Source organism: Psittacula echo (assembly GCF_963264785.1).
Source record: "Psittacula echo genome assembly, chromosome: 2".
Classification (NCBI taxonomy): Eukaryota; Metazoa; Chordata; class Aves; order Psittaciformes; family Psittacidae; genus Psittacula; species Psittacula echo.
Genome location: NC_137737.1, coordinates 23,616,526 through 23,640,625, shown reverse-complemented (window position 1 = coordinate 23,640,625; position 24,100 = coordinate 23,616,526). Strand labels below are relative to the sequence as shown.

The window sequence follows — 24,100 nt, the reverse complement described above, 5'->3', positions numbered from 1 at the left end:
ATGGGTAAGTACTTAAAGTAGGTACTTTTTCCAAGTTAAGTTCTGGTAAATTGTTTCATTCGCTTGACTGGAACATAGTTTGTTCCTCTGGTACTCTAGTTACATCATGCTGGGACTTTTGGTTCTTACTGGGCATGTCTGTGATGCAGTGCAGAAGTGCCCTGCAAAGGCATTAGCTTTAATTTGGAAAGACACATAGGGTGGATTGGATTGTTACTATATTTCATCTACCTCTTTATGATGATTATAGAGGTGCCAAGTGTACAAATTGTCAGAATCCAGGAACTTGTCTATTGAAAGAATCTCTTGGGTTCAACATGCTGAAATGATAAGGAAAAATTGGTTGTTAAGAATGGTGCTGACTTGGAAGTTAACTATTAACTTGTAAAATAGTTCTGCTTTGGTTTTGCTCACATAAATAATATGAAAAAATCTTTGCTTAAGTTATGAGTCACTAAAAAATCTTCAGTATCCTCTGAATTGTCTGTATGTGGTGTCCTAGTATGCTCAAAACTCTTCTTCCAAAAGACAATTTGTATATATCTAGAAAAACGGGATTTAGGGATTGTCAGTGTGACTTCTGATGTTTTTTAAATACAGCAGTGACCTAGTGAGCATTAAGTATGGTTAGAGACTGCAGAATTTGTAGACAGCCTGTGTTGCATTATTGTACTAAAAATTAAAATGCTCTTAGCTTAATGTTGCAGGCTGTGCTCTTGCAGTTCTCAGTATAACATACAAAACTACTTGCTTCTCATTTCTGTTAAACTTCTAGCTGCTTGGCTCCCGATTGGAAGAGGAATGCAGTTCAGTTGGACGTGAACAAGTAAATAAGGCATACCAAGCCTATCGAGAGGCCTGCATTGACAGAGATAATCTGAAAAGCAAGCTGGATAAAATGGTACACCTGTTTAATGAGTGACGTGCATGCATGATATAAAAGTACTGCAGAGTTAATAGATGTTTACTGTAGAATGAATATTATTTGCTGAAAGTCTGTGCTGTTTGTTTTATCACTCCTTTAGGTTTTTAAAGTATGTGACTGTAGTTTGTGTAAGGATAACAGCTGTAAGTATCTCAGTTTTATTGCTGGGCTAGGTTAATGCTAAACACTCCAAAGAATATTTTTTTTTTTTTCCTTAAAAAGTTGAATTGTCAGACAGGATAGAAAAAAGCCTCACAAATGGTTTTGTCCCTTCCCCCAAAAACAGGTGAAAGAATGTTCAGAATCCTTGAAAACCTTGAATGAACAGTTGCAGTCTAAAGAAGTAGAGCTGTTACAGCTAAGAACCGAAGTGGAAACTCAACAAGGTATGCGTTTGGTTACTTCATCTTAATCTATGCTGACTTGTCTTAATGGTGATGTTATGATCTTGGAGCATGAAGAGGTTTCACCTATATAGTGGCTTAGGTAAGAGAGGCATATATTGCAGTGAGGTACTCGAGAACACGTATGTGTGTTTGTTCTAGTAAATGGTGACATGCGTGTTAGATTATCATAAGCAAGGAGCTCCACAGTGAAGATCTGAGGCTGTTCTGTTCTTCCGTTACTTGAGAAATATGCACAACCTGACAGTTCATAGGCTCTGGGTCCCACCACCCTTTCCTCAGAGTGGGGCAGGAGCATACTTGTTCAAGTATCAAACACCAGCCAGTCAGTACTACTTCCTCTGGTACCTGCAGATGATCTGCTATATTGCTTTGTCCCGCTGTTAAGATATGACAGATAAAAGTGGCTGTTGTATAGCAATAGCTGCAGTGAACCACGATTACTTAAAGGGCTGGTAGATGAGGAAGGGTAGAAAGATGGTGATTGTAGTGGGCCTGGTGGAAAGGAGAAACAATGTACCCTTGTGTCCAGGGTTCAGCAGCAGCAGTCATTTTTCTCCTTAGTAGCTGGTGCAATGCTGTGTGACTTTCAGCCTGGGAACAGCACTGATAACACCGATGTTTTTAGTTACTGCTCAAATGTTTAGTCTGACCAAGGACTTTGTGAGTCTCATGCTCTGCCAGAGAGGAGAGGAAGCCGGGAGGAAGCACAGACAGTACACCTGACCCAAACTAGCCAAAGAGGTATTCCATACCACAGCACGTCGTGCCCAGGATGTAACTGAGAGTTACCCGGAAGGTTCTCTGCTCGGTCGGGCTGGGTATCGACGGGTGGTTTTGTATTCTCTTCCCTTGTTATTTCCCTTATCATTATTATTATTGGTGGTAGCAGTAGTGGTTTGTGTTATACCTTAGTTACTGGACTGTTCTTATCTCAACCCATGGGAGTTACATTCCTTTGATTCTCCTCCCTGTCCCTCCGGGAGCAGGGTGGGGGAAGTAAGGGGAGGAGTGAGCAAGCAAGACTGCTTGGCTCATAGAGTTTAAACCGCAGCAGTTCTTTTTTGGTGCCCAACATGGGGCATGAAGGGTTGAGATAATGACAGATCTGACTGGACTGTGTCTAATCGTATTTGTGATAAGCATTCATTGTTTTAGATTAACAGTCACTCGTCACAATGCTGATTTATTGGCTCTCAAAGTTGTTGTTCCTGATCTCACAGTTTCAGCATGTCACACCTTACTTACAGCTGGTATTTGCTGTGTTAGGGTTTATTAGATGAGGTGCTTGGGCTCAGGTTCTTGTTTCATTGTACTTTATGGTAATGACTTCTAATACAGGCGGGCTCCGGCAGCAAGGCAGGATGGCTGTGGCCATGTACCTGACTGTCCTGCTGCTCTTTGGCGTCCTCGCTCTTGTCCTCGCCTCTGTATTCGTGAGGCTGCAGGGACCTGAGGGGTAGTGGTCCCGCGAGCCTGTGGCGGCCAAAACAGCCCTGGAGAGCCGCCCAGAGACCAAGAGGGAGCGGGGCCAGAGGCCGGGAGGGAGTGGGTGCCGGTGGAGGAGGTTGGGGCAGTCGAGGAGGGGATGGAGGTGCCCGCTGACCAGCGGGAGGAGGCAGTGGAGGAGCCAAGCCCTGCGGCTGAGTCCAGCTCTGCTGCAGCTGAGAGCACTCCCCTGCAGCTGCCCGTCAAGCCCCGTGAGCCCGAGCCCCAGGAGGATGCGGAGAGCAAGATACCACCTTTGGGAGCCTCAGCTGGGTCCAGCCTTGGGCACGCGGGACAAGTGGAGGATGCAGGAGACCACGCAGCATTCCCAGCAAGGCAGAGGAGGAAGATCTGAACTCAGAAAAAGAGAAGCTGGTGGTGAGAGAGCCTTCAAGCACAGCAGCTACACCAGCCCCAGTGACAAGTACAGCAGCAGCATTTGAGAGTTCTGAAGGTTTTGAATGGCCTTTGGGTACCCTTGGGACCTGCCTGCTGATTGTGATGGGGATCACTATGTTGGCACACACACAGAGTGTGTTTTACCCACGACCATTTTGTCTGATCTCGAAAGTTAAGCAGAGTCGGGTTTGGGTCTTGTCTAGGGTTAGACGATGATATAGGAGGACCAAGAGATTTTCCTCAAGGCTGGACAGTCATGAGTAGCAGGGTGTGTGGGACAGTATGGGCTAGTATCTAATCCACTGGGCCCCTCCAGTGCTTTGGAAGCGTCGGAGATGGAAGGCAGCTGTATGGAGTCCCCAGTGACAAGCTGCAGAAACTGCTGAAGGGGAGGGTGAATTATTTTGAGCGTGGTGGGCCCATGACACTTCAGGCCATCAGGGCAGAGATGCAACATAGAGATGGACTCATGATCGAGGGGTGGACTTAGCAATGGACACTATTGCTCAGGTTATTCACGAGTGTGAACACTGCACACAGCCTCTCCTGCTCTGAAAGACTTACAAGAGATGGAGCCCAACATCATGGACCGAATGGACTCAGCAGCTTTATAGGGATTGGTCCATGCACTAAGGAATTATCTGTGTGTGTGTGTGTGTGTATATATGTATATATGAGCAATGGTATACTGAAAATGCGGGATCTGAGCACAATGTGAATGGCATGGGACAAGGGGTGGATACTGTCCTGGGTTCAGCAGTAGCAGTCATTTTTTTCTCCTTCTTAGTAGCTGGTGCAGTGCTGTGGTTTTGACTTTCAGCCTGGGAACAGCACTGATAACACCGATGTTTTTAGTTACTACTTAAATGTTTAGTCTGACCAAGGACTTTGTGAGTCTCATGCTCTGCCAGGGAGGAGAGGAAGCCAGGAGGAAGCAGGGACAGGACACCTGACCCAAACTAGCCAAAGAGGTATTCCGTACCACAGCACGTCATGCCCAGGATGTAACTGAGAGTTACCCGGAAGGTTCTCTGCTCGGTCGGGCTGGGTATCGACGGGTGGTTTTGTATTCTCTTCCCTTGTTATTTCCCTGATCATTATTATTATTGGTGGTAGCAGTAGTGATGTGTGTTATACCTTAGTTACTGGACTGTTCTTATCTCAACCCGTGGGAGTTAAATTCTTCCGATTCTCCTCCCCCTCCCTCCGGGAGTGGGGGGGCCGGGGAGTGAGCGAGCGAGACTTTGTGGCCGACAGAGTTTAAACCTTGCAATTCCAGAAGCCCATATCCAGCTTCTGTTACTTCTGTTTTAGGGTGCTGTGCAGATGATGGGTACGTAAAATAAAACACTATGGAAGAAAAAATTCCATATTAATATAGTTCAAGAAAGGAGAACAAGAAAGACATCTATATAGAGATATGGACTGTACTTCAGATGCTGTACAAATGTAGTCATTTGAAAGGCACTTGTAAGTATTCTGTGCTTGAATTGGATATCTTTCCAAGAGGACCTTGCATATGTAATGCACTGTTTCAGTTGCACAAGTTTTTAAATCTTGAAGAACAAACTGTGTGTAGTAATAGTAGTAGTAGTTGTCATTGGTGAGGACTTCACTGTTTTAAGGAGGTGAGAAGTGCAGAGTTTATAAAGAGAGGTCTGAAAATGTGGTGATTGCAAGCCTTAGCTAGTAATCAGTTTTATTCCTAAGTGGGCTCCAAATACCTTGTTAAAAAAATAATCAGTGAAGTTTAAGCTTGTTTAAACTGTTAAATCTGGGACAGTACCGTGTGGTTGCAGACTCAGGGATTTTCTTCCTGTCATGTGCTTCCTTTTCGTGTCATCTAATGCCCTACTACTGATTTGATGCTAGGATCGTCTTAGGTCTTTTCTTACAAGTGACCATGTGAATTTCTTCTAATAAGATGTATATAACTTCTAGGCTTTACCCTTTTGTTTTGGCTTATCTTTAGTTGCTGTCTTTTAAACTTCTTAATACTAAACTTGCAGAAAACTTACAGTAAATTATGTTACAATATAAATCTGAAGAGGAATAGGGTTGTTTTCAAAGCATGTAGGAAGTACGTGAGTTGGTGTCTATATCGTGTGCTTGCCATTAACTGATTTTTGTATTACTAGTGCATTTTTACGCTGTTACTTCCTTTTTCTTTATGTAAAGTCTCCAGCACATTCCTGTAAAGTAGGGCTTCATACTTTAAACTCAGAAAATAGACCACTTCTCTGCCAACAACTTTACCAGTTCTCCTGTTGGACAGACTGCAATTTCTTCAGAATGTACAAGATGATGTTTTTGTAGGGGAGGGGCTGGTTGGTTGGTACATAGTGAGTTACATTCCTTGAACTGAGACTGAAATCTGATTGTCTTGTTTGTCTTCTTTACAGTGATGAAAAATCTGAATTGTACTCAGTCCAACTGGGAAATAGAGAAGCTGAACAGTGACTTGAAAGTGCATAGTCTGGAACAGGATCTAGAAAAGCTCAAGCAAGAGTACAATAGTCTCAGAAAGGAGTTGCAAAAATCCAAGGAGAAGGTACCTTATTTTTTAAGGATTTTTTTTGTATTACTAGATTATTTTAAATCTCATGCTCAAGCAAAATAAAGGGCAAACAGCGAATAAAGTATGTATCTGAGTGAAAGGTAAACATCTTAGTAAAATTAACCTTAAATATCCTCATAGGCTGTCTTGTTTCTTGGAAATAGTAACAGGCTGCCCAGGGAAGTGGTCATGGCACAAGTCTGTCAGGATTTAGGGAGTGTCTGGACAATGCTCTTAATCATTAGGTTTTTAGATAGTCCTGCAGCGAGCAGGGAGTTGAACTCAATGACCCTTCTGGGTCTCTTCCAACTCGAAATATCCTGTAATTCTACATCGGTGAGATTTGCCAGCCATTGCCATGTAACAACAGAAAATAAAGCTTTATGATTTCTTGTAAGCAGCCGTTCACAGCAAAGTTATTCTGTGTTAGCATCTGCCTTGGGCTGGACTACTCAGAAAGTCCGGGCAAAACCAGACAACAAAGTCAACACAGTGCTTATGTTAAGAGATATCATGAAGTTTGTTGAAGCAGCTGTAGCACTTTTTTTTTTTTTTTTTAGAGTAGTAGCATGAAGCTTATCAGGGAAGTACCACTTTTGGTGCACTTCCCTGCCATTTCTGGGGCAAGCATTTTGAGGGACTCGTTGTGTAATGCAGATGTTACTAGGATCTCAAAAGTAAAATTAAGATAGTTTACCAGTAATAAAATATATTAGGTTAAAGTCTGCTGCATGCTTACTGCTTTACATCTTACTTTGATGAAAGATGCAGTGACAGTCTTCAGGAGTCTGCAGTCACATTGAAGTTACACAATAAATTTGAAAGATAGAACTGTTACTGTTTGAAGTGGCAGACTTCAAAAAAGGTTCCTTTTGGTCATTACACAATTACGATTTTCTAATCTTGATTCACATGTGTTTGAGTGAGTCAATTTTCAAGGTATGTAAGACTCACAAATAGAATCCATCATTCATGGCCATTATCTGCCTGCAAACAGGATTTGTTTTAATTTTGGAATGTTTCTTTGGTGCATTTTCTTTTGGGCACATTTACATTATTACAGAAATGTGCTTCTCAAGTATCCTAATCACTGCTGCCTTCTGTGCCTTGCATCACGGAGCAGTCTGGAATATAGGAACTGGATCCCTTTAGGATGAGACTAAGATGCACCTGAACCTCTCCTGGGCTTTCAGGGATCAGACTAGGCCTAGCCTCAAGTCCTTCTCCCCTGCTTCCCTAGCAGCATATACAGTTGTGTTGTTGGGGTATCAGCACTGGATGCATCTGCACTGATGTGCTGCTGTGAAGCCACTCTCCTAGCTTTTGTGGACAGGTTTATGTGCATCGATTGCCTAATGCAAGGTTTAGTCTGTGTTTTTCCACTAGGAGGAGATAAAGCACATTACCAGAAAGGCATGTGAGGTGTTCTGTGAACTTCTGTTACTGTTGGGTTTGTTTTCACTTGTATCTAGAATTCCTTTAGGTGTTTTCAATAACTTGTAAACTCTGAAGGCATACTATAACTTGTATGCAGTTCTGGGGTCTTCAGTAGCTCTACAGACTAGAGTAACAGCTATATAAATAATTGATGATTGCAGATTGCATTGTGAGAGTGAATGTTTCTGGAAAGAACAGACTAACATAGCCGTTGTAAGGAATACTAGACTTGATGCTGTTTAAATAATGCTTATGCCAGCAGCTTTTGTTACAAAGAACAAATGTAAGGAATAGCTTCCCCCCATAGACCTTATTTATTTTTTTTTTAAATACCATTTCTTTTTGATCGTGGTAACTGTTTAATACAGGAAATTAAAAAGTATATAGTGCCTTTTTTTAACTATGAAATTGAATCTTTCATGGCTGGTGATGAGAAAAGCTTCAGGATGGGGAAGAACTGTCAGGTGCAATACAGGGATATGTGATCCATGGGAATGACAAGTCAGCATTGTTTCAAACCCAGCTCATATTTTCATTACTGCTGGCTTTAATTGCATCAGTTAGCATTTTCAGATATTTTCTACCTGAGGCAAGTATATTTCCTGTTGTTAGATATTCAGGTTTTGCGTTACAGTTGATGCAGTGTGTATATTGTATTGACAAGTTGCTTGAAATGCATATAGGCTATCATGAAGTCACAGTAAGAAGTGTCAAATTCATAACAGCTTTGGCTGAATGGAACAGTAGCAGGAAGGGCGAATGAAAAGGGATATGAATGGGAACTTATCACAGGTGAGTATGTAACAGAAACATGACTAACAAAGCGAGCCCAGTGTTTGATCTGTTAAACTGTCCTGTTAACTTCAGTGAGGCTGCTTGTATGCACCATTTTAAAGCAGCTTTTCAGACTCAAGGGATAAATTATGTTCTGTCATAAAAGTAACTTGTAGAAGCAAATCTATACTGAAACAGTTTGGTTTAATTTAATGATTAAATTAATGGGCAGGGAAAGAACAAGAGAAGATTGATTACTCTCTTTTTTTAATGGAAGTCAAAAGCCTTTCTTCATTCTTGATTTTCAAAGAATCACAAATTCCAACAGCTCAGCTGTTTAAAAAGTAGAGTGAGTATGGTTGAATATGGTGAGTGAGTATAGTGGCTGTGCAACACTTCTATTTAAGTAGTTAGTTTTAAGCATTTTTAAGCTGAATTCTTAGTAGAAGTCTTAATGTCCATTTTGAAAACCACAGCAATGAAGTCTGTTTTGAATTTCAGTATCAGCAAACTTGTTTCACTGCAGTATTTGCTGATAGAAGGTCTAAAATCATATATTCATTCTGTCTCTGTCTTCCCTGCACTCTGTTATACAGGACCAGGCCCAAAGTGAAAGTCCATTAAATGGAGATGTCCTTCAAAGGCAAGATATCCAAAGGTATGAAAATTAAGTGGCTTTCATGTTTTAGTTCACTGAGGGACAGTTATTTGAATAGATAAATATTCATGCAGCCTGTTCAAATGTGTTATTTCAAATTACATAATGTAATTTCAAGTCTAGGCATACTGATTTAGCAAGATCACTGTAAATTTCTTTTGTTTGTTATGTTGGTAGTTCGGCACATGACAATGATAAGAAAACACATCTTCAGCTTGTACAGAAATGGAAGTTACATTATCTTGGATTTAAACCCCAGCCTTTTAATAATTAGTTGACTTGAGGAGGTGTAAATAAATTTCCAAGTCTCATCCCAGCTGCAGAATACCTTCATTCTGCATATGGAGCAGTTTCTGTGTTTGTGTAGGTGATGGCTTCAAATCTCTTACTCAGGAGTTGGAAAGTACAGTCTTACTTAGTGCAGTGCAATAATATTTCTACTACAAGACATTTTAAAGGATTTTATATATATATATAGAGAGAGAGAGAGAGAGAGCAGCCATTATGTGGTCTACGCAAAAAGAAATAGCAATTTCCAGAAAAATTCTAAAATACTAGAAAGCATTTGTTCTCATTTTGCAGCCATTCAAGTTATAACTGTGCTTAGGATATGAACTCCTGTATTATCTTTTCTTGAGTATGTGTGTCATATTAAAAGTAGGCATGTCCTTTAATTTTGGATGCAAAAGAACAATTCCTGGATGCACAAAAGTTCCCCAATATTCTGTCCTGCAGAAATTAAATACTGACTACATGTCCTACACCCAGCTGTGCCTGTTTGTGTACTTACACGAGTTTCCACGAGAGGGAAGAGTAGTCCTTCATAATGACAGATTGTTTAGCGCAATACCTTGTTGCTTACTTGGGTATTAGATTGGAGAGGAAATAAGCCACTGACAAGGGAACAGTAGAGGTCTTTTTTTACATATGTTTTTTGGTGTAATGATGATAATATTGTATCCACTGTAGCCAAATTACACTTTCACATTTCACCTTGAGTGGCTAGTGAGCTCGCAAACACTTGTGGTTTCTGCTGCAGCTTCACAGGCAGTCTTACACGCCTGGAAAAAGGTGTTATCTCGAGGTATAGCAATTACCTCTTTGATCTTCCAGAGCAGATTTATTCCACAAAGTGACATTCAGGTGGCAGCCATTTGAATTAGCATACATACAGTACAGTGTTTTTTGTAATAAGACATAAATAATGATTGTCTAATGTGTACTGAATGTGTAAGCACATCCAAAATCTGTGGGAAAATACTTGAAAAACCTCCTATGCAAGACATTTGTTGTAGCAAGCAATCCTGCTGTTCATGGGAGATGGAGGCATTTGCAGTTAGTTAACTTTCTGGAAAGATACTATTTCACATTTGTTAGCAGCCTGCAAATCTGACTTTAAATTCTTGGTCTGCAAATCTACTTTCTGTAGATAGGCTATCATATTCCAGGTTTATACTGTATGTTAGAAGGCAGTACAGGATAAACTTCCAGGCATGTGGAATCCTTGGTTTTCAGTTGCAAATTCCTGGAAACCTAGGCTTTGCAATGGGGTTCTATTTCACTATCCATAAAACCAATTAAAATGTTATGTGTGATTTAAGTGGAATTCTGGTACCCGCGTCCCTTTGCAGGATACTTTTAAATAGCATTAAGGACATGTCACAAAACTTAACTAGCACTTTCCTTCTGGTTGGTGGCAGATACTGAGCTGTGCTTCCATTTAACACTTCTGTATTAAATATCGGACCTGTTTTGATGTAACTCAAGTTTGTTTGATCTTATTTTGGAGACCAAACCACATGAATAAATGAAGCAGGATTGCCACATCAACTTAATTGAAACATTGTCTCATGTATTCTTCAGTAAAGAAGCCACAGGTTTGGCTGAACTTCTGGAAGTATCAGTTCTGAATATTTTAACTTTGTCTATCAGAATTGCCGATTCCTGTCAATTTCCTCTGTTCTTTAACAGAGTTCTTGAATCTGAATGTTTGCATTCTGGGGAAATACATCTGTGCGTAGAAGAAAGTTTAATTTCTTTGGTTTAAGAGAACTCGCCTAGTGTTTACTTGCAGAAAAGAACCATAGCTGTTTCTCAGATTCCTTTGAACACATCCATGTCTGATGAATCTCATGCAGGAGTGATCCTAGATTGCTATTTTAGAGGGACAGAAATCTGTATATATGCATGTTTGAAACTAAAGTTGATATATGGCCTGAAATAGTTCTTAGTCATCTCAACACTAGCTTGAGATCCTGAACTGTTTTCAAATAAATGTCTTTTAGGTGAATATAGTGAGGAAGAAAGAAATACTCTGAAAGCCCTCACCCATGATACTTGTCATCAATAAAGGTGTTTTGATAGATTGTTAAGCATTTAAAAAAACCATTAAATCATTCATTTCATGTTTAAGTAACTGCATCCTTATGTCTTTGAACACTAGGTTAATTATTAGTCAAAATAAATGTGGTGGTTGGTGAGCCTTTGCTTGAAGTTTTACCAAGAAGCATGTGGTGATGGCTCTTTGATTTTTTTTTTTTGTTTATGATTTCTTTTTACCAGCTATTAACCTGAAACTTCAGTGTTGGAACAGTGCTGCTAAGTATGTTTCTCACATTATGGTGTCTTACTGGAGAATGAAGTGGGTCCTTATTTTTCATACTGTCTGCCAGGGCAGTGTATTAATATAAATTAGAGGACTCAAATCTGAAACAGTATGTTCTGTATTTTAGCTTGGTCTGTGTATGGGTGCTCAGTTTGGATCTTGGGTATCTTGTGTGAATTCACTGAACAAAGTGAGTGGTGTAAAGTCCCAAATACTGATTTTGATTCAATACTTACAACTGTGATCAGTTAGCATTCCTAGGAACATAACACGTGGCGGCATGTGCAGTCATTTATCAGAAGCTATTCACAGTTAATACTCTACCTTGGTTGTAGGCTAGTGTCCATTTAATGTATTTTTTTAAAGTGTTCCTTTGAGATTAACTGTCTTCCATAAAACTAGTAGTTTCCTATAGTGCAATTGGCAAATCTGCATCATATTGGGGAACTGGAAATTATTATTATAATCTAGTATGTTAATACATTATATATTGTAATATGCAACAGTCATCCCTCCATTTATGAAGATCATCAGTACTGCTCTGTTAACTTTGAATTATGGTACTCTAGCAAAATCTGCAGTGTATGTCTGGCAAAATCATTAACAGTTAATGCTGGATAAGCATTAATAACATGCTGTTAATAGGCATGAGGGCATTTTAGAGGTGGCAGTTACTTAACTTCTTACAAATGTTTGTTTTGAAAGCGTGCAACAAGCATATTGGGAACTGAAGAGAGAAATGTCCAATTTGCGCCTAGTGGCTGATGTGCAAGCTGAGGTCCTACGAACACTGAAAACAAACCCAGCAGCAACCAAGAAAGGCAAGTCAGTGTTTGCAGTCACAGACCTTACAGACCATTGATTCAGGCTGTACCATTTTTAAAAGAAACCAGCTATCATATCTTATCAGACTTTGATCAATTGAAGTTGATAAGCTAGACTGTATTATGGTTCCAGCCTACCCATTTTCTGCTTTTGCTTCTGTCTCATACTGGTCAACTTCACACATAAAGGTGTTGCTGATGTGTTTTTTCTTCAGTACTGTATTCTGTTCCCCTTGTGGCTTTTTTCTCAGTCAAGTGTTGCTTATGTGCACAAGGCTGAGGTGTTAAGTTTACTTGTATTTGACCTTTTACCACAACTACTTTATATTAAGGTGGAAAAAATCTTTTTGCAAACATAGTCTTATTTTCCTAGTATAGAATATATAAAGTATTAATTTGGCAATATTTTTAAATCAGGCTTTAATAGACTGAAATTCCCTAGTTGGATATTTCTTTATGTTGGTGTTCACAAAAGCTCCCTTTTCTAGCAAAATGCTATGAAAAATGACATTTTCTAGTGTCAAAATACTGAGGCTACAAACCTGCCTTATTTCTGCTGCTACATTGCAAATAATTAAGGGGAAAATAATTTCCACATAAAGTATGTATAATTGCTGTAAGCAGTTCATCAGATGGTTCCTTCTATTTCATACCTATGTTTTCTCTCAAGCCAAATGCTTTATGAGAGAGTGTTCTTACTCTGGTGGGGCCAGACTGTCAGTCTGTTTATTGCAGTGTTTGTTTCCTTTGTTTTATGCTCACTGTAGAAAGATGGTGAACTTGGTTACAGTACATTAGTGACAGTCTCTGATGCCCCCTTCCATTGCAAGATCAAGACATTTTGTTTCTAACCAGCTTTGACTAGGTGAGGTAATGATGGGATTCACCTCCAGGTGAATCACTGCCTTTGTGGCCAGCAGTGACTAATGATCACTCCCTGGTACTTGGCTGATAAACTATCAACACATTTTGTAGACTCGGTCATATTGTCCCCAGGTGAGTGTGTGTTCCTGCAGTTCCAAGACGCATTTGTCAAATAACTTTAGCAGAGAAACTGGGAACTGAATGAGGTTTTAATCCTTAAGCCTGTCAAGGTTTGATGTGATCACAGAGTGTTTTTCTGTCTTTATTTTTAACTGGGAGTTGTCTGTCTTGCCACTGCCAAGTACTGATTTTTCTCTTGTCCTGCTTGGTCAACGGTCTGATTTTCTGCAGTTGCTAATGCAGTTACATCCACAGCTATAAAAGGCATTATTGATTGATTGGGAAACAGTGGAGTTTTGGCTTTTTGCTCTGTAGGCTTTCTTTGTGATTTTTCACAAGTATGTAAGAGTGGGCAGGTCTGGTAGAAATGAAAACAGGATTTAGTTTTTCTGTTTACCTTGCTCATCAGCCACACTTAATGAATGCAATGCAGACATATCTGTGCTTATAGAAAAATCTTGGCTTATGCCAAATATGGGTAGAATTGACTTTAAAAGTCCACTTCTTGTATCTGTAGTACTATCTATTTTACCATACACAAATAGTTGCTACTGTCAGAGGACCGTTAAGTCTGCAGAGCAAATGTATGAATTGCTGTGTGTGACATTAACAGTACAATTAACATGCAGATTCTGCTTAGCTGTCATTTATGTATGGAGGCATTTTCAACAAATGTGCCTCTGCCATTTTTTATATTTTCAATCCATTTTCAGTGAATTCCATTTTTCTTGAACTTCTAAAGGGTTGTACTTTAAGTAGTTACTGAATATGGTCTGAAAATACATAGCTTGAAAACCCTGACATCTCTGCTGTACTGCAGCACATTTGGAGAGGATGAAAAATGCATTAGATAATATCATTTTAAAATACTATTTTATCCTTTTCTCTTCAGCTGCCTCTACTGCACCAGTGCAATGTGTTGACTTGAACATTTCAAAGCTGAATTTGACATCGGGGGTGGTCTATAAAAAACTCTCACTGAATGATCAAGTAGTCTGCAACCCTGTGTCTCCCCCTCTGCCAAGAGATGGACAAATCCCACCTGAACGGGTGATTCTACAAGCATGGACAGATGAGAGACCCATTCCAATGGATGGCAAAACATTTCAGGAACACCATTCGTATGGAAAGAGCTCTCTGGAAGATAATTCCTGGGTATTCCCAAGTCCTCCAAAGCCTAATGAGAATGTGTTTTGGGAAATGAAAAATAGATCAACTTTGCTAAACTGTCCAGCAGATTACCTGGATCAGTGTAATCAAAACTGTCTGCACAAGAGTTAAAGAAGTTTTAGAATGAACCAAGGCATTTTTAGAATGGTTCTGAACAGGCACCTTAACACTTGAACTTTTAAAGGGGGAAAACAAACTGCCTGAAATGGTCTTTATTTTTAGTTCTAGTTCTGAAACAGAAAGCCTTGTCTTCCTCTGCTGTAAATCAGGAACAAGTTCCTTGAAGTTAAAGCTGTGCTGGCATAATGTAAATAGAGAACGACTGTGGGGCTTGGATAGTCTTGTACTTGCAAATGGCATATATTTGCAAAAGATGATGCTGAGAAGTGAGTTCTTGGAATAAAACAGAATAATCCAGTTCTGTATTTGTTTGCTATTTGTATGTCATCAAGAAAATATTTGGTATCCTATGTTAATCTTATGGCAGCTCTGAGCTGATTTTTTGACAGTGGTTTTATTTTCCAGAGTAAGATATAAAATGAGAATTGGATTTTCTCTCCCTCCTTCCTTTCAATTCACTTCCTGTTTTCTCTGGTTTAGAAATGCATTTTTGTGTAATTTTTGACCAAGAAAGGTGAGATTTTCTTCTTCAACATCTTGATTTATATCAGTGACAAGATTAAAACCACTCCTAGGCTGTTCTGTTTACACTGCACCATTTGGGGCTTTATTGTGAATTACAAAGGATTGTAAGTAGCGCTCCTGCACACTGACTCCTGCTGTTTAGCCCATATCCCTCTGTTTGGGCTGTAGGAAGGTGACTAATTCTGCACACCCGGTGCCTGCCACAGAACCACCTTGTTTGTGGTGCAGCCATCCTTATCGTGCCTCCTTTACACAGCACTGGAACCACAACTTTATATGGTGGTGAAGGCTACTAACTTGGTTTTTATTAAGAAACAAAGCCTTAATTTAATGAGAGTAGGTGTTGCAGTGTTGTTGAAATACACATTAAGTATTTTTGTGGTATCATCTTTAGTATGCCACTGAGATCTAGAGTTACATGAATTGAAACCGCCTGCTTAGACATTATGGGTGTCTAAGTACTGATGTTCTTTTTCTCCTCCTGAAGCCAGTAGCTATTTTTAGGCAAATAGAATTTATGTCTCTTTTAAAAAAGAAACCTGTTCTGCTTAGTATCTGGCTTATTGCAGCATGGTTAAGTGAAATGTCTTGACTGCTCAATGCATTTGTATTAGATCCATGATGCTGAGCTTGTATTGGGCAGAAGATAGTTCATGCTCAGTGTGTTATTTACAGATCTGTGGTTGGCTGGGTGAAGTATTCAACCTCACAGGTCCAGTTTAAGATCAGTGTAATAAAAATTAATGTCACAGCTGTTTAGTAGCAAATTATCTTTAAATTGCTTGCAGATGCACAGGGAAGCTACAGCTGCAGCACAGCCATAGTAATGATGGGCTGTAAAAGTGTCACTGAGGTGCTACATGACCTGTGTGGTTCCAGATGCTTTCTTCCCCGTGAACTAAGTACTTCATATGAAGCCCATCATCTTTTCCTCTTCCAGTTTGTCTCTCAAAGTTGAAAAAATGCCTTCCAGGTACCTTCTACTATATTAGTGTGCAGCATACATAAATCATGTTTCCTATTCACCAGATATTGTTTTTATCTTTCTATTATCTTGCTCATGTCTACTGGCTTGTCTGTGATTAATGGAAATGGTGTCATGCTGGAATTTATTCTGACCAATGAACACAACTGACTCAGGGGAGTACAATCTCTTGGAAAGTAATAGAACAAAACCCAATATGCATAAAACAAATCCAAGTCACTAGGCTTGAGCTCATAGAACCAACTACCTGTGTAATAACAAAGCAGCAGAAACCATTTTTCATATGGCTGCATAAAGCTATAAGGTATCTAGTTCTCATGTCGCTTACTTTTGGGGTTCCCCACCTCAATATTACAGAGAAGTTTTATTACGTGTTATCCAACAGCCATCAACATGACTGATTAATACTTTGATTTGTGCAATGAAGGAATTCTACTGTGTAAGATTTGAAATAAATTTATTTTTTTTTGAAATTGGTTTCACTCCAAATCTCCTTTCCATACCTGACCCAACAGTTTTTACTCAGTTTTAGTTTCTTGATTGTGTGTAAATGTCATTCCAAATACAAGCAATTACATTTGAGGTTCATCCTCTTCCATTCAGGAAAAAAAAACCCAAACATCCCCTGTAGACTGCTTCAGTCTATTCTGGGAAAAGTTGGATGTTGAAAGCTGAAGGACTTTAGTTACCTTAAGCTACAGCGTGTGCCTATGGTTTGACTGCTTGTGTCTAAAGGTTCCTGGTCAGCCTGTGTGATGAGGAAACTCCATTTTAAGCTTCTATGCGCAGTGTCTGAGAATATGTTTTGCCTTTGACTTGGTTTATCTTCTGTGCTGCTTCCTGTGATGGAGGAGGGAGCAGTAATGTTTGCTGAGAAGGGACTTCAGAAGTGTTGCTGCCAGAGCGAGGAGTGCAGGCTGATGGTGAGCTTGCTGTAGGCAGCATTTCCAATCCAATCACTCACTGCTGTGGCCAGGCTGTAACATTTGAAAAGGAAGTCCCCAGGTTTGAGGTCACTTGGGAGCTAGCTGGCTGCTGAAGCATCTGTTGGGCTGAAGCATACAATCAAATTCTGACTCAAGATGGAAAAGTCATTAAAATCCATGCCACTAGTGGCTTACACGGCTCTTTTCATTTTCAGAAGTGAAATCTTTTCATCACAATGACAGCAGATTACATGCAGAAGTAGCTGTAGTAAAGGAGTTCTGGTGGTTTGTGTGTGCACACGTGCATTTGTTATATAAACATATGAAATTGCATAAAGGACAGACCAAACTCCTCAAATACATTAAATGATGCCCACAATCCATTAACTTGAATGCAAAACAGTTTAAAACTTCCCCCTGCACTGATCTGACAATCCTTAATTTGAGAAAGCACCATCAGTTAAATTCCATTTAACAGAAAATGGGAATACAGCTTTTGGGGCAAGAGGGAACTGTTGCTTTATACGTTTAAGTGAGCATATAGTGAGCTGATGAATACATATTTGGTGAGTTGGACTAACCTAATAACTTGTATGTAAACTTCCACTGTTTGGTTCATTCAAAATATTTAAAAAATCTCATTGTTTTCAGTGTCCCTGCTGGTTTTGCAGGTTTACAACTGATGAGTTTCTGTGAACTAAGCGTACTGAAAAAGCAAACTCCAAAATTAGCTGTGATGTGCCGTCAAATTTTTTCAGCTGGAAAAAGAGGACAGCAATGTGATACACACAGTTGGAGTTACAGTAAGACAACACCAAGTGACGTAACACAGGTCCACGTCAGTACAATATGAACTACACTAGTGATGTGAAGCAGATTTAATGTTATTTCAAAGTCAACTTGCAGCAGACTTTGAGATTCCCGTGCTCAAACACGGGTGTTAATACTGATGTTCTGACCTGGTGAAGGAAGAGTGAAAAGTGCCAGTACCTGATTGACTCACCTGCATTCTCCTCTGATCTTCAGCGCAGCCCTGGAAAGAACACTGTGCACGGAGCAGTAAGGGGTTTCCCTCTCGCTTTGTGTAGTTCGGATACAAAAGGCATGTGGAGTTTGGGTTTCTTCAGTTGTTTTTTGGTATTGTTGAGGTTATTTTTTAGGGGTTGGGCTTTTGCCCCTTTCTTTAGGTGGAGCAGTGAGCTACTTGCAATTGTATGAACATAAGACAGTGGAAAAAAAGTATTCTGTTCTATTACTGGCACTAACGCTAAACCCTAATTTTAACAGAGTTGCATTTGAACCACTTACTTAAACAAAAATCTGCTGTATTAAATGTGATGTGAACTGAGGTCAGTGTCCATCACAATTCCTTTCATTATGTCTTAAGCTGGAAGAGACAACGTGGTTCAAACATCAAGATACAGTAATAAAGCGGGAAAATGCAAGTGTTCGGGTATAGACGTTTGATACAGGGGAGAAGTATGAAAGAAATAACCAGATGTTTATTGCTACTGACTTCTAGCTAGATGGAACACTTATATTTCAACTGTATTTGACCATTTTTAGACCAGCAAAGTAAACAGAGATCACAGGAATTACTTGAGGCGGAGTATGGCTGTACTAAATATGAGGCAGAGTGGGTTTCTGTGCTGCAAAATCTGAGACACACACCCTGCAAGACTGCTGGGAGTCAGATCACTCTTACAGTTGTAAGACCTTGCTCCTGATTTTTCTTACATTGACTCGAATCTAGGGCTGGTTCCTGTTAACCCCAGTAGGAAGGAGAGGTTGCAGCCAGGACAAAAACAAAACTGAAAGCAATTTACTAGTACGAGTTTGTCACCTCACAGTACTCATTCTTTCATTTGAGCTTTAAATAGAAGATGTAAACGCAATTAAAATACAGGATACAGCACAAGACATTAAGGAAGTGAAAGGTGTGAAGTGAGGAATTTGAAACTAGGAAACATTGCATTAAGGCCAGGAGTTTGTTACAGAGAAGCTGATGCCAGATCCAGGAGCAAAGTCCAGCTCTGTGTGTACCACAGTACACACAGGAGAAGCTGCAATAACCCGGTTCTTCCTTACACAGTGTAGATAAAGAGAAATGAAGGGCTGACACCATAATTCAGCACATGCAACTTCAGAGCTTATCAGTGCTGATAATATAAATAATAAAAAGTTTTGGAGACTATTTCTAGTGAAGCCATTTATGCATTTGAGAGTTCTACAATTCAGCAGCTTCAAGTACCAGTATACAGAAGATCCTTTGTTACACAAGTCCCTATTTATAGAGACTTTTAAGTCCCTATTGAGTTTCTGCAAGAAGCAACCTGCATCTTACACACTCAGGTTAGTTGCTTACTCACCTCCACCCATAACAGTTTTGCAAATGTGGCCACTTGCCCACTCCTGAAGTGTGGAAACTTAAACAATTATCTTCATTGTGAAAGAGGAAAGCAGGGGAAGATGCTGCTCTCGGTGATTTGCCTTCTCCCTTCCTGGAGGAGGTTTAGGTCAGGAAGACTTTTCCCTCTAGTGTCACAACAGCCATTCTGGGCTGCACATGGGCACAGGACAGGCAGCTCTTCTGACACAGTGGTCTTAAAAATGAGTCACACTGTAGGAAAAAGTGCTGGCAGGTTCTTGTATGATTCACAATTTTCATGAAAAAGATGAATCAAATTGGTACAAGAGGCTTTTCTGCGTTTGCCACCATTCTCTTCTAGTAAGAGCATTCTCATACACCCTCAGCTTCAGATGACAAACAGACCAATTTTAATGCATAACCCAATTACTGATCAGTTAATACAACTTCAGTTATTCACCCTGAGGTTTTGCTGTGGCATAGCTGGCCACACAGAACTAAACACAGGCTTCAAATTCCCAAAAGACATTTGTAAATGAGTAACAAAGCCTCAAGTCCAGGCAGACGAACAGAGTGCTGCAAGTTCCCCTGCAAGCTGGGACAGCTTGCCTTAAGGATTTCATTACAGGGAATTAAAATATTGACCTTTAAGCTCAAAGATCACTTTATTCTCCATTTATCTCATTTTGTGTATTTCAGTTGAATTCCACACAGAGGGTACAGATGACTTAAGTCCCTTTTAAATAAAAGTTGGATATAAAATTTGAAATGTTAATTTTTTAGTTTTAACTACACATTTGAAGTGACCTTCTGTCTTTTTTTCTTAATGCCAGTTGCTCTGTATTCTTCTCTCTGCTTCAAATACTCTGTTTTGCATTCTTCATAGAATAATGGATCAGAATAGCTACAAGACAAATACATAATGCTGGTTTTCATCTTGGAATATGGAACAGATACTGTACGAATAACACTTGGAACTGATCTCCCTCTCACACCCAAAGGAAACTGGCCTGACTTCAGTGATAAAATACCTTTTTTATTAAGCACCTAGACGTTAAGGTTACCTTTGTAAACTCTAAATACTGAGATACTGCATTCTCTCTCGAGGCATAATCCTTTTTAAGCCTCTACAGTGAAGCCATGAAGAGGAAAGGTAGAAAAAGGGGAAGACAATTGGCATTTCAGTTCAGGGAAGTAATTTATTACTTGCATTTACCTTCTGCAGCACATTAATCTGCTGCAGAACACTGACATTTGTTATGCACCCGAGCAACTACTGGGAACAGGTTCAAGTGTGTGTCTTGAACAGTAGACATGTAGCTCCTTGAGCATTAAAGTCAATTCATTTTTTTTCTCACAGCTTTGATTTCAATTAGAGTTACCCAAGCACTAAGCATTTTTTTCAGTAGTATTTTGGTTGGGTGATGTTGTTTTGGTTTTTAAAACCTGAATAAACTCTTAAGTTCTCACTGCGGTCAGGCCTGAACTCTTGCCTGGCTGCCTGAGTTTCTTCATCAATTCCCAAACACTTGAGGATACCTGTCACTAGTTCAAAGACATTTAATCTTAACATCTGGTTTAACAGGGCAGGACACACACTCCACCAAACCCCAAACCAAGACCCTTCTTTCCCCCCAGTCAAAATCATAGAATCCCCAACCCTCTCCCTGGGAAATTCAAGGATCTCACACGCCAGCCTGCTGGCACTGGGGATAAATTAGGACTCTGGAAAGAGACATTTCAATCCATCGCAGCATCAAGTTGCCCTCTCTAGTAACAATTTCCCTGCTGCTGTTGCCAGTGCTGTTCACAACAGCAGGGCGTTTTCAGGACAGTGACTAAACCTTAGAAGAGTTCAAGAAGCAAAATCCAAACAAACATCGCACACAGGTAATGCAGCACAGTCAGCACAGTGCTGTGTGTCATCTGGGCTGAAAATCTGTGTCTGTCAGCATTTAAATCAAGGAAATCCACACCCATCACCATTTAAATCAAGAGAACTCTTTATAGCCATAGGGCAGGTTTATTAAGGCAATACAACTTCGTCAGTTAGGGCCCTGACCTGCACAGTTTATAATGAAGCAAAGATACAATCTTCAGAAAATACACTTAAGTCACTAATCCCACATAACCCTTCAGAGTAAGACTTAAGATTTCTACTCATTTCTAGATCAGTATAAGCCAGGCAACAACAATAAAAGAGAACAAAACCTCATGAGGTACTTACTAGCCAACCAGACAGTCTTTCAGTGCTGTGTTCTCCCGCCGACACTTCACCACCATCAGAAAACCAGTTTCTTGACAGCACTTAGTAAATGCTAGGGGAAAAAAAGAAAACCAAACCCCACCAAGTTAGAAAATGACATTGGTAAAGAACTCCACCTATGTGTGTACTCTTTTATATAAAAATCCACCTTCTTGTATCCTGGACACTACTGGTAAGACACTAAGGAGGAAGTGATCCACACACTTCCTCACACTAAGGAGGAAGCTACACACAACCCCTAGGTGAGGGTCACCTGCTTCTCCTTGGCTGTATTGGGATTTTGCTAAAACAGTTTACAACTAGAAGTAGCATTTGCTAAAGTGTTGATGACAGTTTTAAGTGTCCTTCTGCAGTCAAAGTTACATACGTGCAAAACTGTGCAAAGAACTGATGTCTTATCTCCTTCAAACATTACTCAGGAACACTTAAAACGTGCTTTGACACAGCAGCTCACCTAACACCACCATGGGCTACCTGAAAATGTATGACTGCAGTATGCAAAAAATGGGTTTAAATTAACCAGCTGATTACCAGTCGGGAATACACTGTGGCCTGTGCTCAAAGGTATGCATTAACAACCCCACTTAAGTTTCCAGGATCTTGTTTGGTATGTGTTTTAGCTTTAGACCTCAAGTCATCCAAATCCACATGCACACTTTGAGGATACTTCTGGCTAGTTGAAGTTTACTCTGAAAAATACAAGAAATGTGTTTTTAGGTTATCAAAATGTTTCTTTGGCTTTTAAAGGTGAATCTGACATTTCTTCTGTTCCTTCCTGGACTGTTGACACTGAAAGTCCTTACATCAGCATCTTTAATAAAAAATCATACCTCTGATCACATTTCTCAAAATGCCCTTTGTTTTTCCTGGAGAAAACCTCAGAAGCCTTTGAACGCTCATGGTTTGCATAGTGACCAGTTTGATTTCTATTCTCTACAGGCACTTGTTTAAGTGCTGTGCTGGATTGTACTAATCATCCCTTCAGGAAGCTGTGAAGTCAGAAACACCAGCAGGAGGTCCCTCTCACTCGTTAGCTCACCAGTCTGACTGGTTTAAGGCACAATTTCCGGAGAACAAAACCCAAACTGCAATTGAAAACATCCCATGGCTTCAGGAGGCCCCGCTTGCAGTATGTGGCCAAGCACTGCCCTGAAGTGGTAAAACTGCTTCCAGCTCTCTAGCTTTAACCTTGCTGACTCTTAACAACAGAGAGGAAGAATAGGAGCAGGTTAAAGGATACTGGGCATCCTCGTATGAGCACACAAAACCTGATTATCCTGCTCTCCTCTTTCTTCCAGCACTTTAAAATCCCTCTGGCAGTCATGTAAGGAGTGAAATACAAGACAGGTTTAGTTATAAATGTTTACCAGAAACATTCTAGAGAATGTTGGTTTGTTTTTAATTAGGCTCTGCCTTGCTTACAACCCTTTCATGAAAACCATCTCACTGCTGAGCAGCACAGAGTGTTAGAACTACTGGTTTGGAGAACAGTCTCACAAAATGAGCACAATAGTTCCAGATATAATCTCAAACCAAGAATTAATCTCTATCTCTGTAATCTTTACAATCATCACTAATTTCTTTCTCAAGCAATACCTGCAGAAAGATTCAGGGTGCATAGCAAGACACCACAAAAGGAGCAGATACAGAGGATCTGATTACAACCCCACTGTAGTTTAACACTTCAGCAGCTCTGAGCAGTGATTGGAACACTCGGGAACCCCCAAGCACTCAAACCAACCTCCTTCATGATACACCACACGATACAGAGAGTAGCTGCTCTTTCAGAGCAGAATGCACCTTTTAGAAATCTTGTGCATCCTCCAATCTTTAGCAAATGGCTTTCCATGACTTTACAAGACCATGACTAATATACTGTCTTCTTTCTCCTTGCAAGCGGCAAGCTAATGAAACAAAACCTTAGGCATCAGTGAAATCAGATGTAAATTTAGGCCAGTCTGCAAACTCACTGCAGACTAACACAACAGAAAGAAGTGTTTCAAACAAACAATCAAAGTTATCCCCACTATTTACAAATACAAGCTGAATAAAAGGAGGGACAGAGCTCAACACGAGTGAAAACATCTTGTTAGAAAGGGGAAAAAAAACCCCTCATCCTTCACAAAATGAACCCTGATGAGGCTTTGCCAGGACAGCCACATATGTCCATCACTGAGTGCTCTGTGCACAGACAGGGCCAGATCCAGTACTGCGTCAGCAAGCTGCAGGTGCCTACCAGTTACCAGGGAAACTGGCCACGGACCCCTCTCTCGTGACATCCTATCTGACACAGGTTAGCCCCACAGGCTCCTCGCCACGCCACAGGCTGTGTCTAAGGGGATGCACACTGAGCAGAGGGCTCTTCTCAAGGCTGCAGCTCAGAAATAGTTCACTGAGCAGTTCATTGCTGATTCGAGGCCAGGTTTCATCTTATTCCTCTCTCTCAAATAAAGCTTCATGCTTCTGTTGCAAGGCAAATCCAAAAGTTTTGGGCACAGTTTTGAGCATTTTAAGTCTCCTTACTTTCACAGCCACACAGAGAGATTCTACCTGCTGAAGCAAGCTAGCTCTTTAGTACCTTCTCTAAATCAACCAAGTACGTATGGCCAGACAGTATCTTTGCCAAGACCAAGGTCTGTTTTCAACTGAACAGAAGCTGAACAACTGTATTCGAATACAGAGCAG

General features: G+C 40.2%; 2 protein-coding genes across 3 annotated transcripts in view; one reads left to right on the top strand and one right to left on the bottom strand.

Annotated features, from left to right (window-relative positions):
- Nucleotides 1–16,270, top strand: part of AZI2 (5-azacytidine induced 2) — a 29,530-nt gene extending 13,260 nt beyond the window's left edge. The window contains exons 3-8 of the mRNA XM_080611779.1: nt 776–901; nt 1,212–1,311; nt 5,619–5,767; nt 8,581–8,642; nt 11,953–12,068; nt 13,948–16,270. Of these exons, the coding sequence (XP_080467905.1) occupies nt 776–901; nt 1,212–1,311; nt 5,619–5,767; nt 8,581–8,642; nt 11,953–12,068; nt 13,948–14,336 (942 nt within the window). The 3' untranslated portion in view covers nt 14,337–16,270. The remainder of the gene's footprint in view (nt 1–775; nt 902–1,211; nt 1,312–5,618; nt 5,768–8,580; nt 8,643–11,952; nt 12,069–13,947) is intronic.
- Nucleotides 16,271–18,656: 2,386 nt separating this feature from the next.
- Nucleotides 18,657–24,100, bottom strand: part of CMC1 (C-X9-C motif containing 1) — a 43,461-nt gene continuing 38,017 nt past the window's right edge. For both annotated transcript variants that reach the window (XM_080611454.1, XM_080611455.1), the window contains exons 3-4: nt 21,377–21,467; nt 18,657–20,053 (exon numbers count right to left, since the gene is read on the bottom strand). In XM_080611454.1, coding sequence (XP_080467580.1) covers nt 19,939–20,053; nt 21,377–21,467 — 206 coding nt within the window. In that variant the 3' untranslated portion in view covers nt 18,657–19,938. The remainder of the gene's footprint in view (nt 20,054–21,376; nt 21,468–24,100) is intronic.